The 14,342-nt window shown below is 38.5% G+C and overlaps 1 protein-coding gene across 4 annotated transcripts in view; it reads right to left on the reverse strand.

The window, feature by feature from the left end:
- LOC128704110 (uncharacterized) overlaps positions 1-14,342 on the reverse strand; it is a 44,508-nt gene continuing 30,166 nt past the window's right edge. For all 4 annotated transcript variants that reach the window (XM_053799143.2, XM_053799142.2, XM_053799141.2 and 1 more), the window contains 3 exons: positions 9,211-9,398; positions 4,539-4,722; positions 1-2,889 (listed from right to left, as the gene is read on the reverse strand). In XM_053799143.2, the coding sequence (XP_053655118.1) occupies positions 2,665-2,889; positions 4,539-4,722; positions 9,211-9,398 (597 nt within the window). In that variant the 3' untranslated portion in view covers positions 1-2,664. The remainder of the gene's footprint in view (positions 2,890-4,538; positions 4,723-9,210; positions 9,399-14,342) is intronic.

Raw genomic sequence — 14,342 nt, forward strand, 5'->3', positions numbered from 1 at the left:
GATCTTTATTATATATTTATTGATCAGTTGCACAATACAATACTTCTATTTATATAAAAAAAATAATACAATAATTTAGATTTAAACAAATGTTATTCAATCAATTATTTCTTTCTTGAGCTATCATATTATATCTAGAGGGAAGCTCTAAACACATAGGGGTGGCCTGGTGGCTAAAGCTCCCGCTTCACACACCCGGCGGGTGGAAACATTTCGACACATTTCCTTACACCTATTGTCCTGTTCACCTAGCAGCAAATCGGTACCCGAATGTTAGGCGACTGGTGTGGGTCGCATCCTGGGGGACAAGATTGAGGACCCCAATGGAATTAAGTTAGACAGTCCTCGATGACGCACTGACTTTCTTGGGTGGCTAACCCTTCGGGGTTAAAAATCCGAACGAAATCTTATCTTATAGCACTTGGGGAAATAGAAGGCAATCAGATTCTATTCAAGGAAGGTTCCTTGATGTTGGTGAGGGGCTCTTGATTTAGGAAATTGGATCTGTGCTCCAGTTCCCCGAATTAAGCCTGAATGCCTTCCACATTCCCCCCCCCCCCCAGGCGCTGTATAATCCTCCGGGTTTAGCGCTTCCCCTTGATTATTATAATAATAATATAATCACGGGAGGCAGCACTAAACCCATAGGATTATACAGCAAAATTTTATCAAAATTAGTTGTCTGTGGAAGTTCCTTGCTGCCAGTGAGGAGACTTGATCCAAGGAACCTGACCTGCCCTCCCTCAAGTCAAACCTGATTACCTCCCATTCCTCCAGGCACTATATGACCCTTACAAGTTTAGTGATTCCCCATGAATGTAATAATATACAGTAGCTGCAATGATTCAGTACTTGCACATCTATTTAAGTAATTGATTGAGATTCTGGGAATCACCATTACCACTTTGAGGACATCTTCAAGACTTGCCATATAAACCTGTACTTCAGTTTGTAGAAAAATTACACCATCTTGGGCCCTAAAAGCAATCTTAAGTCATATTCAACTTTTGGTTATGCCTAGTTTGTGCAATACCACTGAAAGGGAATTCTGTTTATACAAAAAAAGAAAAAAAAATTTCCCAATGTAACCACAAAAAAATTTAGTACAATATGTATAAAAATTGAATTTATTCCCCATGGAAAATTCATCTTTACAACCAAACTGGTCGAAGTCATATACATAAATTAGTATTACTGTACCATATACTGCCATTCAGTTGCTCATGGGAATGCTCTAGCAAACATATTTATGCCCAGGTAAGTAACAATAACATCACAGCTGAACATCCAACATTTGAAGTCCTCATAGTAGTACACCACCCATTTGTACTGACAAACCTTACAGTTATGGTTGAAACACCGAGCTGCAAGGGATGCATTACCATGCCACCTACCTGATGTATTAATATTCTGAACATAACTACAGACTGTAGGCTTTAGCCAGAGTTTGCAATCTTAGTTTAATGAGCAGATCATTTTGCTAGAGGCAAGTGTAAATACATTGTCACAAAAATTCCCTAATAATCAGTTTCAACATCATAATGTAATTCATTGATGTTACAATAATGCTAATAAATTTAAGCTAACCCATGACAAGTCAGGGAAGAATTAAGCTTCACTTCAATACAGCTAATGTTGATTTTGGGAAAACTATGTGCACAAATAAAAATTTGTGTACATAACATGTTCAGTTCAGTGGGGTTCTACTGCATCACTATAGAAATAATATGAAAGTAACTGGCTTCCTATCTGGAATTTTTTCAATATTCAACTGACACATGCCATACAGGAACTGTAGAATATGAGTGACTCATTAAGTAATCTAAATTACAATCAAAACAATAAGTTGCATTACAAAGTATAATAGAATTAAAAAATAAGGGGCTGATAGTTCTAAAGCTCTCGTCCTTAATATAAGGAATCTGAACCATTTACTTCCCCCCTTCCCAGACACCTTTAGAAACTGCAACTTTTCAAATAACATCATACACAATTTTATATATTTAACTATAAACATTATATACAGTATATAAATATATTTTTTAATGTCTTTACTCTTTTTTTTATATAAAAAATAAAAAATACATTCAACATCCAAGAAATATTATTTCTTAGGCACACTGTTTCTCTAAACTATTATCATGTAAAGTACAATACTGTATTTATATAATTATATACCATACTAAGATGCTGAATAATTGAGCAACCTCTTTGGTAAGGTTTAATTAAAAAAAAATCACCCATGGGATCAAGCTTTGTGGTAGCTCTTTATGTTCATTTTGTTAACTTTTTCTTAGTTTACTGGTACAGGTCCACATCCCTTTATCCAAAACCCTTTGGGGCCAGTATAGTCTCTAGGTTCAGATGACCCACACTACAAGAAAAACCTTCAGTTTTTGGAACTTTTCCAATTTCAGAATTCGGATAAAGGGTTGTGGACCCGTAACACATGATGTTAAGACACATCAAAACAAGTAATTTTTATAGTTGCCCACTTGAAAAATTGAATGCTAAAAGTTAACTTATCACAGAGTGTATTTCACATTCTAGGTAACTTGTCAGTACAACTTGCTGTAAGTTTCATGTTTTACTAAACTTATGAAGACCTCAGAGAAGCATTAAAGGGATACACTTAACTGCCGGCCAGCAACCTGGTACACACTGCTAAAAACTGTCATCATGCCGAGGTTCTGTCTTTATGTTTTGTGGCTCAATTATTATAGTATCATTTTCATACTGCTGGTGTACAGATGTCTCTTGGTCTGTGTACTGGTCGTACTGATCCATTGGATGGTAGTAGTATACTTCAGTGATGGTGCCATCCTCCTGCTGAATAATTTCATGTACTTGATGGTGCTCCAGCACCCCCTCAAATTCCATTTGCTGGTCCTATCACCCAAGAAAATAAGTTGTCAGCTCAGCAATTAAATAATTATGTTGCATAATTGAAACAGAATGCCTGCATCAAGAAATGTGTTCTCATTTCTTTCTCAGCACCTTCTGCATATGTGATCCACAATTTTAAGACTGAAATTTCTACTCTTTGCAGTTCATTCTTTCTTGCCTTTACTAACCTCCCAATTTCATAAAATCTGCCTACTGCAATGCTAAATAGTGTATTCTCTCCTAAACCCACTTCTCCAGTAAAAACACCTGTCATCTTAACATAACTTGTATTACACCAAACTAACACACTCTGCAGTAACAAGTTCATACTTTTGTCATTGATGTTTCTAGTGTTTATCCCATTACCTCCAATACGGTAGTGAAACTGGGCACACACTCACAGGCTTAAAATAATGCAAGTGTTTGCTGGCATAATGCTCTTTTCTGGCTTGTTGAAGATATGGTCATCCTATAAAGTTCTGCCCTGTGAAATCTATCCTGTACAGATGTTAACTGATCCTTATACACAACATTCCTAACATGAATCTTTACTCCAGTTTTGTTTCTAAAGATGCCTGTCTTTCTCAATGCTCTAATCTTCAAACACACATGGCAACCTAGTACTACTTTCTCACCTTTCCTTTTGACTTATCTTTTGTATCCCCTTCACCTTTCCTATCATCTGACTTTCTCCTTACTTGCTGACTTCTTAACTAGCATGGGTCAGTGGGTGGATGCCAGTATGGACATGGGCCAGTAGGCCCATTGTCCATACTGTTCTTTCTTTTAGAGACCATTCTGTTACATACAAAATCTCAGCAATGCACTGACAATGCTACAAAAAAATGCCTGCCTAACCTCAACAGAAAGAACAAAAACCACACAAACTCATAAAGAAGTGTACTGTGCAGTGTGATCTACAGGAACTTTCTGATAGCACCTCGTATATCCAAATATATTCCTGCTAACCCTTTTAGGACGTAGTTGAAAGACCTTTTACACAGTCATGTAATCTTTTGCTATGGTCCATAAACTAGCCACTTTCGTGCAGAAATCTAAATCTGGGAAAACCGAAGTCTAACCCATGACCCAACTACCAGTTTAGAGACGAGGCAGTACTTTAAGGGCAAGTTAAATCTTGTAAGATCAGTCATGGGAAATGATTACCCAGAACTTGCTTGACCAAAGGCAAATATTAAGTTACTTTATTGTATTACAATGCATGCTATGTCTAACATGTTCTAAATGAAAAAAATGCATTCACCATCCCTTCTTTTTGGAAGTGTAGACATCTTGGTCCAATATTAACCCACCAAACTGCCAGATTACCTACTTTACCTTTTCTTTCTGTCTTATATATGACAGGAAAATCCTACAAACCTACTTACATTCAATATACACTTATCTTTACCTTCCTTTATGTTTCTTATTTATTTAATGTTTTTTCAAGGGGAAAAGTTAGCTGTACTTTTTCTGTGTAATTACTAGAGGAAAATGGAAAAAATTTGTGCAGCAGAAACATTTCGTAGCAGATGTGTGACACGTTTAACTAAAAACATTAAGTTGTGCAATATAAAAGTGTGAAAAATTGCCTGGTGATAAACAAAAAATGAAGTAAGGTGAACAGCAATACAAACTGTTGCAATACTTACACCTGATTGGAGCTGTTGATTTTCTAGTTTGAGGTGATAAGTTGCAGCGTTCAGCTCTGCTTGTTGTTCAACTTGTTTACGCCGTCTGCCACGTTTAGCCTTTGGTTCTCCTTCTATAGGCAGCATTGTTACAAACTGCCCATCTTCCAGGACCTGCTTTCCTTTATCTACATCCTGTTCTGGTCTAACAAAGTAAATTTAAAGTATTATAAACATACAGTGGCCCCCGGTTAACGATATTTTTTCATTCCAGAAGTATGTTCAGGTGCCAGTACTGACCGAATTTTTTCCCATAAGGAATATTGTGAAGTACGTTAGTCCATTTCAGACCCCCAAACATACACGTACAAACACACTTACATAATTGGTCGCATTTGGAGGTGATCGTTAAGCGGGGGTCCACTGTATTTATATCTTCTGATACTTTCCTTTATCTGGAGTTTTAACAGTTTAAGTGACCTCTTGAACAAACCTCCCACACATTTTTATCAATTTAAGATAAAAAGTTTTTAGAGAAACCCTGAAAACATTTTTTGAATATTTCCACATGTTAGTTTGTCATCTTGTATAACACTGCATCATTTTCTGAATTTTCTCTTATTCTTATAAATAACATGTTGGATTTTGTACATGTGGTTAGGTTAGGCTAAATAATGCTATACTGTGGTATATGTACAGGCAGGCCCCGTTTATACAGCAGGTTAGGTTCCGGGCTACTGCTGTAAAGTGAATCATAGCCTTTTTTCACTTTCAAATGCATATAAAAGCCTGATAATATGTTTACACTATCATCTATTAAGTAAACAATAGAGCTGGGCCTAAAAAATGCATATACAGTACACATTACTTACCTTAAAATATTTTTGTCCTTAGCTTATAGCAAGTGGTGAGCATATTTATTGTAGGAAGTCTGAATAAATGAAGAGTGGGTAAAACTGAAAACTGCTGTATTAGCGAAACACCGTAAAGAGGGGCCCTCCTGTATATGTATATTTAACCACAAAAATGCATATATCTTAAGATATGCATCAGGATTTTCCTGGCATATGAACAGAGAATGTAAGTGTGGGGGTGGTACGTGAGGCATTATGTAGAATGAAAGGGGGTAAAGCAGCTGGAACTGATGGGATCATGACAGAAATGTTAAAAGCAGGGGGGTATATAGTGTTGGAGTGGTTGGTACTTTTGTTTAATAAATGTATGAAAGAGGGGAAGGTACCTAGGGATTGGCGGAGAGCATGTATAGTCCCTTTATATAAAGGGAAAGGGGACAAAAGAGATTGTAAAAATTATAGAGGAATAAGTTTATTGAGTATACCAGGAAAAGTGTATGGTAGGGTTATAATTGAAAGAATTAGAGGTAAGACAGAATGTAGGATTGCGGATAAGCAAGGAGGTTTCAGAGTAGGTAGGGGATGTGTAGATCAAGTGTTTACATTGAAGCATATATGTGAACAGTATTTAGATAAAGGTAAGGAAGTTTTTATTGCATTTATGGATTTAGAAAAGGCATATGATAGAGTGGATAGGGGAGCTATGTGGCAGATGTTGCAAGTATATGGAATAGGTGGTAAGTTACTAAATGCTGTAAAGAGTTTTTATGAGGATAGTGAGGCTCAGGTTAGGGTGTGTAGAAGAGAGTTACCTGGAGTTTACCTGGAGAGAGTTCCGGGGGTCAACGCCCCCGCGGCCCGGTCTGTGACCAGGCCTCCTTAGGTCAGTGTCCCAGGATGCGACCCACACCAGTCGACTAACACCCAGGTACCCATTTTACTGATGGGGAACATAGACAACAGGTGGAAAGAAACACGTCCAATGTTTCTACTCTGGCTGGGAATCGAACCCAGGCCCTCACCGAGTGAAGCGAGAGCGTTAACCACCAGGCCAACAGAGCCCTAAGAGGGAGACTACTTCCCGGTAAAGTAGGTCTTAGACAGGGATGTGTAATGTCACCATGGTTGTTTAATATATTTATAGATGGGGTTGTAAAAGAAGTAAATGCTAGGGTGTTCGGGAGAGGGGTGGGATTAAATTATGGGGAATCAAATTCAAAATGGGAATTAACACAGTTACTTTTTGCTGGTGATACTGTGCTTATGGGAGATTCTAAAGAAAAATTGCAAAGGTTAGTGGATGAGTTTGGGAATGTGTGTAAAGGTAGAAAGTTGAAAGTGAACATAGAAAAGAGTAAGGTGATGAGGGTATCAAATTATTTAGATAAAGAAAAGTTGGATATCAAATTGGGGAGGAGGAGTATGGAAGAAGTAAATGTTTTCAGATACTTGGGAGTTGACGTGTCAGCGGATGGATTTATGAAGGATGAGGTTAATCATAGAATTGATGAGGGAAAAAAGGTGAGTGGTGCATTGAGGAATGTATGGAGTCAAAAAACGTTATCTATGGAGGCAAAGAAGGGAATGTATGAAAGTATAGTAGTACCAACACTCTTATATGGGTGTGAAGCTTGGGTGGTAAATGCAGCAGCGAGGAGACGGTTGGAGGCAGTGGAGATGTCCTGTCTAAGGGCAATGTGTGGTGTAAATATTATGCAGAAAATTCGGAGTGTGGAAATTAGGAAAAGGTGTGGAGTTAATAAAAGTATTAGTCAGAGGGCAGAAGAGGGGTTGTTGAGGTGGTTTGGTCATTTAGAGAGAATGGATCAAAGTAGAATGACATAGAAAGCATATAAATCTATAGGGGAAGAAAGGCGAGGTAGGGGTCGTCCTCGAAAGGGTTGGAGAGAGGGGGTAAAGGAGGTTTTGTGGGCAAGGGGCTTGGACTTCCAGCAAGCGTGCGTGAGCGTGTTAGATAGGGGTGAATGGAGACGAATGGTACTTGGGACCTGACGATCTGTTAGAGTGTGAACAGGGTAATATTTAGTGAAGAGATTCAGGGAAACCGGTTATTTTCATATAGTCGGACTTGAGTCCTGGAAATGGGAAGTACAATGCCTGCACTTTAAAGGAGGGGTTTGGGATATTGGTAGTTTGGAGGGATATGTTGTGTATCTTTATACGTATATGCTTCTAAACTGTTGTATTCTGAGCACCTCTGCAAAAACAGTGATTATGTGTGAGTGTGGTGAAAGTGTTGAATGATGATGAAAGCATTTTCTTTTTGGGGATTTTCTTTCTTTTTTGGGTCACCCTGCCTCGGTGGGAGACTGCCAACTTGTTGAAAAAAAAAATGAATAATAATAATAATACGACTTAAAATAATCATGCTTTTCATGCACAGTACAAGAATGGCCTATCACTTGCTTAAAAGAATGTGAGAAAAGATTGAAGACTGATTTATGTACTGTGAAAATATCTGAAGTACAAAGAAAAGTTGTATAAGCCAGAAAAGTCTTGTACAAGAAAAATAATAAGGACAGAATGATAAAACAAAATGACAATTTGGATTAAACCAGTATACTCAGAGAATTTGGTTTATTTCCCTAAGTTTTTAGATGCTCTTCTCTAGGATTTAACCAGCTTCTAGGTACAGTAAAGCTTCCATATTCACACTGGTCACATTACTTGAGGCTCCTCGGTTGCAGAAAATTTTGCAAAAGTACTCTCGAATAATGTTAGTCATCACAACAGAAATAACTGTACAGTGTTGACTACCTCCCTTACAGATGTGTAAATCCCAGCTAACATCAAATATAGGCCATATCTCTTTAAATATAGGGCCTGAAAGTGTGAAGCATTCAGGTTTAATACAAGGGAAGGGAGGATAGCTACAGTTTTTTAAATGGTGTGTAAACATACTCAGAAGTGTGCACCCTTCACAGGACTAAATTTAATAATTTGGTATTAATTTTTTTTTTAAAGGTTTAGCAGTCTTAAATTTTACAAACATAAATTTTCTTGCAAGCATGGAAATGATGACCGTGTATTTGCTGAATGTTAACCTGGCAAGTTTTGATGATCATGGTTACAACCCTGATCTAAAATTCAATGCTGAGACACATCACTATGTAGGTCTGGCAGGTGTGTAGCAAGTAGATTGCAGATTCCTGTATTATAGTCTATTATGTAAAAGCCTATAGAACAATCATGAAGACAATACAGGGGGGATGGGGGATTTAATCCTGTGGAAATCAGGGGCACCTATTTACCCATCTGAATGACCTGCTTGGTTGTGTATCTGAACCAGCTGTGCCTACCTTTGATTCTGCTTTTCAGTTGGCCTTGGCCTCTGATTATTTTGGTTAAAAAATAGAGAGCATTCATTTGAACTCAGATTCAGTTCATGTGGGTGTAGGGTTCTCTGTCATTTTAATTCAAACAATATTTTACACCCAGGAAAAGAATGTATCTGGCCAGAAAGATCCTTGAATTCAAGGTTCTTACTCCTGATAATACCTCCAGCCATCCTCCTGAGATGCTGCAGAATCATGACCCACTTGTTTGCTTATCTTTCCTGTGATCACTCTAATACAACTCTTAAATCATGAACTACATTTCTTTGATTTTTATTCATATTGTATATATGTTAAGTACTTTAAAATACGTTAAAAAAGTGCAGCAATTATAAGAACAAATGGATAGTGTGCTAAGGTAGGCCTACTGATCATTGCTAGACAGGTTCTCTACTGAAAACACTCAATTACAGTTCGATAAAGGACAGAGGATGAGCAAGTAAGTGATGGTGTTTATCGTCACTACAATACTGTAATACTCACCTAAATTTAACTTCCTGTATAGGTACAGTGTTTCTTACAGCATTATAGATATTTCTAAGTTGCTCTTCTAGCTGGTTAAGATACTCTTCGCTGTCTGTCTGAACGACCAGTTCAGTAATTTCTCGTACTAGTGCAGCACACCGGTATTGCAAAATGCTCTTTCCTTCCAAGCGCATCTCCTGTTTTACCTGTGGAGGTACATACTCAAGTTATTTAACATCGTGGTGGGGGTTTTATATTTACAAAAATTTTGAGGCAGCTATTAATGGTTCAGGGACTCAATACACATGTAGCTAGGCCTCAAAAATTAGACATAATAAACTGAAAAAGAAGTATTACTGGAACAAGAACTATTATTAAATAGCACATAGGTAGTAGGCTGGTAAACAGCAACCGCCCAGGGAGGTACTACCGTTCTGCCAAGTGAGTGTAAAACAAAAGCCTGTAATTGTTTTACATGATGGTAGGATTGCTGGTGTCCTTTCTTCTGTCTCATAAACATGCAAGATTTCAGGTACGTCTTGCTACTTCTACTTACACTTAGGTCACACTACGCATAATTTACACGCAAGGATTATGTGGATTAAAGTAAAGGTTGGATGCGAAAAGTGGGTCATAATATGCGTGTATGCACCTGGAGAAGAGAGGAATGTAGAGGGGAGAGAGAGATTTTGGGAGATGTTAAGTGAATGAATAGGAACCTTTGAACCAAGTGAAAGAGTAATTGTGGTAGGGGACCTGAATGCTAAAGTAGGAGAAACTTTTAGAGAGGATGTGGTAGGTAAGGTTGGGGTGCCAGGTGTAAATGATAATGGGAGCCCTTTGATTGAACTGTGTATAGAAAGGGGTTTAATTATAGGTAATACATATTTTAAGAAAAAGAGGATAAATAAGTATACAAGATATGATGTAGGGCAAAATGACAGTAGTTTGTTGGATTATGTATTGGTAGATAAAAGACTGTTGAGTAGACTTCAGGATGTACATGTTTATAGAGGGGCCACAGATATATCAGATCACTTTTTAGTTGTAGCTACACTGAGAGTAAAAGGTAGATGGGATACAAGGAGAATAGAAGCATCAGGGAAGAGAGAGGTGAAGGTTTATAAACTAAAAGAGGAGGCAGTTAGGGTAAGATATAAACAGCTATTGGAGGATAGATGGGCTAATGAGAGCATAGGCAATGGGGTCGAAGAGGTATGGGGTAGGTTTAAAAATGTAGTGTTAGAGTGTTCAGCAGAAGTTTGTGGTTACAGGAAAGTGGGTGTGGGAGGGAAGAGGAGCAATTGGTGGAATGATGATGTAAAGAGAGTAGTAAGGGAGAAAAAGTTAGCATATGAGAAGTTTTTACAAAGTAGAAGTGATGCAAGGAGGGAAGAGTATATGGAGAAAAAGAGAGGTTAAGAGAGTGGTGAAGCAATGTAAAAAGAGAGCAAATGAGAGAGTGAGTGAGATGTTATCAACAAATTTTGTTGAAAATAAGAAAAAGTTTTGGAGTGAGATTAACAAGTTAAGGAAGCCTAGAGAACAAATGGATTTGTCAGTTAAAAATAGGAGAGGAGAGTTATTAAATGGAAAGTTAGATGTATTGGGAAGATGGAAGGAATATTTTGAGGAATTGTTAAATGTTGATGAAGATAGGGAAGCTGTGATTTTGTGTATAGGGCAAGGAGGCATAACATCTTGTAGGAGTGAGGAAGAGCCAGTTGTGAGTGTGGGGGAAGTTCGTGAGGCAGTAGGTAAAATGAAAGGGGGTAAGGCAGCCGGGATTGATGGGATAAAGATAGAAATGTTAAAAGCAGGTGGGGATATAGTTTTGGAGTGGTTGGTGCAATTATTTAATAAATTATATGGAAGAGGGTAAGGTACCTAGGGATTGGCAGAGAGCATGCATAGTTCCTTTGTATAAAGGCAAAGGGGACAAAAGAGAGTGCAAAAATTATAGGGGGATAAGTCTGTTGAGTATACCTGGTAAAGTGTATGGTAGAGTTATTATTGAAAGAATTAAGAACAAGAGGGAGAATAGGATGGCAGATGAGCAAGGAGGCTTTAAGAAAGGTAGGGGGTGTGTGGACCAGGTGTTTACAGTGAAACATTTAAGTGAACAGTATTTAGATAAGGCTAAAGAGGTTTTTGTGGCATTTATGGATTTGGAAAAGGCGTATGACAGGGTGGATAGGGGGCAATGTGGCAGATGTTGCAGGTGTATGGTGTAGGAGGTAGGTTACTGAAAGCAGTGAAGAGCTTTTACGAGGATAGTGAGGCTCAAGTTAGAGTATGTAGGAAAGAGGGAGATTATTTCCCAGTAAAAGTAGGCCTTAGATAAGGATGTGTGATGTCACCATGGTTGTTTAATATATTTATAGATGGGGTAAGAGAAGTAAATGTGAGGGTCTTGGCAAGAGGTGTGGAGTTAAAAGATAAAGAATCACACATAAAGTGGGAGTTGTCACAGTTGCTCTTTGCTGATGACACTGTGCTCTTGGGAGATTCTGAAGAGAAGTTGCAGAGGTTGGTGGATGAATTTGGTAGTGTATGCAAAAGAAGAAAATTAAAAGTGAATACAGGAAAGAGTAAGGTTATAAGGATAACAAAAAGATTAGGTGATGAAAGATTGGATATCAGATTGGAGGGAGAGAGTATGGAGGAGGTGAATGTATTCAGATATTTGGGAGTGGACGTGTCAGCGGATGGGTCTATGAAAGATGAGGCAAATCATAGAACTGATGAGGAGAAAAGGGTGAGCGGTGCACTTAGGAGTCTGTGGAGACAAAGAACTTTGTCCTTGGAGGCAAAGAGGGGAATGTATGAGAGTATAGTTTTACCAACGCTCTTATATGGGTGTGAAGCATGGGTGATGAATGTTGCAGCGAGGAGAAGGCTGGAGGCAGTGGAGATGTCATGTCTGAGGGCAATGTGTGGTGTGAATATAATGCAGAGAATTCGTAGTTTGGAAGTTAAGAGGAGGTGCGGGATTACCAAAACTGTTGTCCAGAGGGCTGAGGAAGGGTTGTTGAGGTGGTTCGGACATGTAGAGAGAATGGAGCGAAACAGAATGACTTCAAGAGTGTATCAGTCTGTAGTGGAAGGAAGGCGGGGTAGGGGTCGGCCTAGGAAAGGTTGGAGGGAGGGGGTACAGGAGGTTGTGTGTGCGAGGGGCTTGGACTTCCAGCAGGCATGCGTGAGCGTGTTTGATAGGAGTGAATGGAGACAAATGGTTTTTAATACTTGACGTGCTGTTGGAGTGTGAGCAAAGTAACATTTATGAAGGGATTCAGGGAAACTGGCAGGCTGGACTTGAGTCGTGGAGATGGGAAGTACAGTGCCTGCACTCTGAAGGAGGGGTGTTAATGTTGCAGTTTAAAAACTGTAGTGTAAAGCACCCTTCTGGCAAGACAGTGATGGAGTGAATGATGGTGAAAGTTTTTCTTTTTCGGGCCACCCTGCCTTGGCGGGAATCGGCCAGTGCGTTAATAAAAAATAATTTTAATATACACACCCCTCTGGGTTTTCTATTTTTTTTCTAGTTCTTGGTCTTGTTTATTTCCTCTTTTCTCCATGGGGAAGTGGAACAGAATTCTTCCTCCGTAAGCCATGCGTGTTGTAAGAGGCGACTAAAATGCCGGGAGCAAGGGGCTAGTAACCCCTTCTCTTGTATAAATTACTAAATTTAAAAAGAGAAACTTCAGTTTTTCTTTTGGGGCCACCCTGCCTTGGTGGGATATGGCCAGTATGTTGAAAAAAAATAAAAAAATAGAAGAGTAAAGCAGGTGCATATTGAATACAACAGAATTTTGTAACCTTTACCAGCCATCTTACATGTCCATTTCATTATACTGTATGCTGATAAATTAGACACATGTGCAACTCTTGGGTATCTTTATTGAGGAAACGTTTCGCCACACATTGGCTTCATCAGTCCATACGTAGGAGAAACTTGAAGAACAGGAGGAGAATGAGGTAATCAGTCCCTCAACCTTGAGTCGATGTGTTCAGTCCATCAATCTTGAAAATTCTATTCAAGATTGATGGACTGAACACATCGACTCAAGGTTGAAGGACTGATTACCTCATTCTCCTCCTGTTCTTCAAGTTTCTCCTACGTATGGACTGATGAAGCCACTGTGTGGCGAAACGTTTCCTCAATAAAGATACCCAAGAGTTGCACATGTGTCTAATTTATCAACATGTCGGTTCTCTGAACCATTCATCTACAATACTGTATGCTACATGAAAATTGTGTTTCAGAATAAAATGATATGAAAAGTGAGTAAAAGTGGGTCTTTTTGTACTTAGTGGGGAAATAGGGAGAGACTATTCTGGTTACTATTGACAAATATAATGATTAGTATACTGTTATTGGAGTGTGGGAAAGCCACAGTCAGAAAAACAAATGGCAATCTATTCACTGCTTAGCCATCAGTAATAAAGCTTTGCATAGCCGAAACACCTGAATACAGAAGCCCCTATTTTGTAGAGGCAATTGCAATTGTTTGGGACATTTTAATATAAAACTAGGAGAATTGTGGAAGGTGGAGTACTTTGTGTAAATGAGCGCTGTAATATGAAACAAAATTTAGAACAGAAGAGAGGGTTTCAAGATGGCTTTGGCATACAGAAAGGGTGTATAAGTTGAAGTGGATGAAACTTCTTTCAATTTCCTAACAAGTTGGGCCTCAAATATACTCATCATCTTATGATGTGTTGCACATTTTTTTGCTTACAATTCAAGCTCTTTAATCACCCAGTACTTGCCATAAACAAGTAAAACCAATTTGAGAAGCTTCTCTGAGAATTAGGAAAGGAGTTCATGTATGGTGCTTGTGATAACAGACTGGAATGACTGTTGATAAACAAAATTCTCAAGGGTGACTGAGTTTTGTAGCTCAATGGTAGTATGCTCAGCTCCCAACCTAAAGGGCACTAGTTCAATTTCCATGTGGTAATAGCCAAATCTCCTTACACATGCTGCCCCTAGCTGCTAGTCAATTATTGTGGTCACATTCTAAGGGTTATAGTATGCCACAGACAAGGCTGAGTTTTGAAAAAAGTTGAGGTAAGGTAAGAGCTCTTAGCCTCTAGAATTAACTTTTAAAAAATTATGGTAGTCTGGCTGTAACTGTAAATAAAGA

This window comes from Cherax quadricarinatus, chromosome 66, assembly GCF_038502225.1.
Source record: "Cherax quadricarinatus isolate ZL_2023a chromosome 66, ASM3850222v1, whole genome shotgun sequence".
Classification (NCBI taxonomy): domain Eukaryota; kingdom Metazoa; phylum Arthropoda; class Malacostraca; order Decapoda; family Parastacidae; genus Cherax; species Cherax quadricarinatus.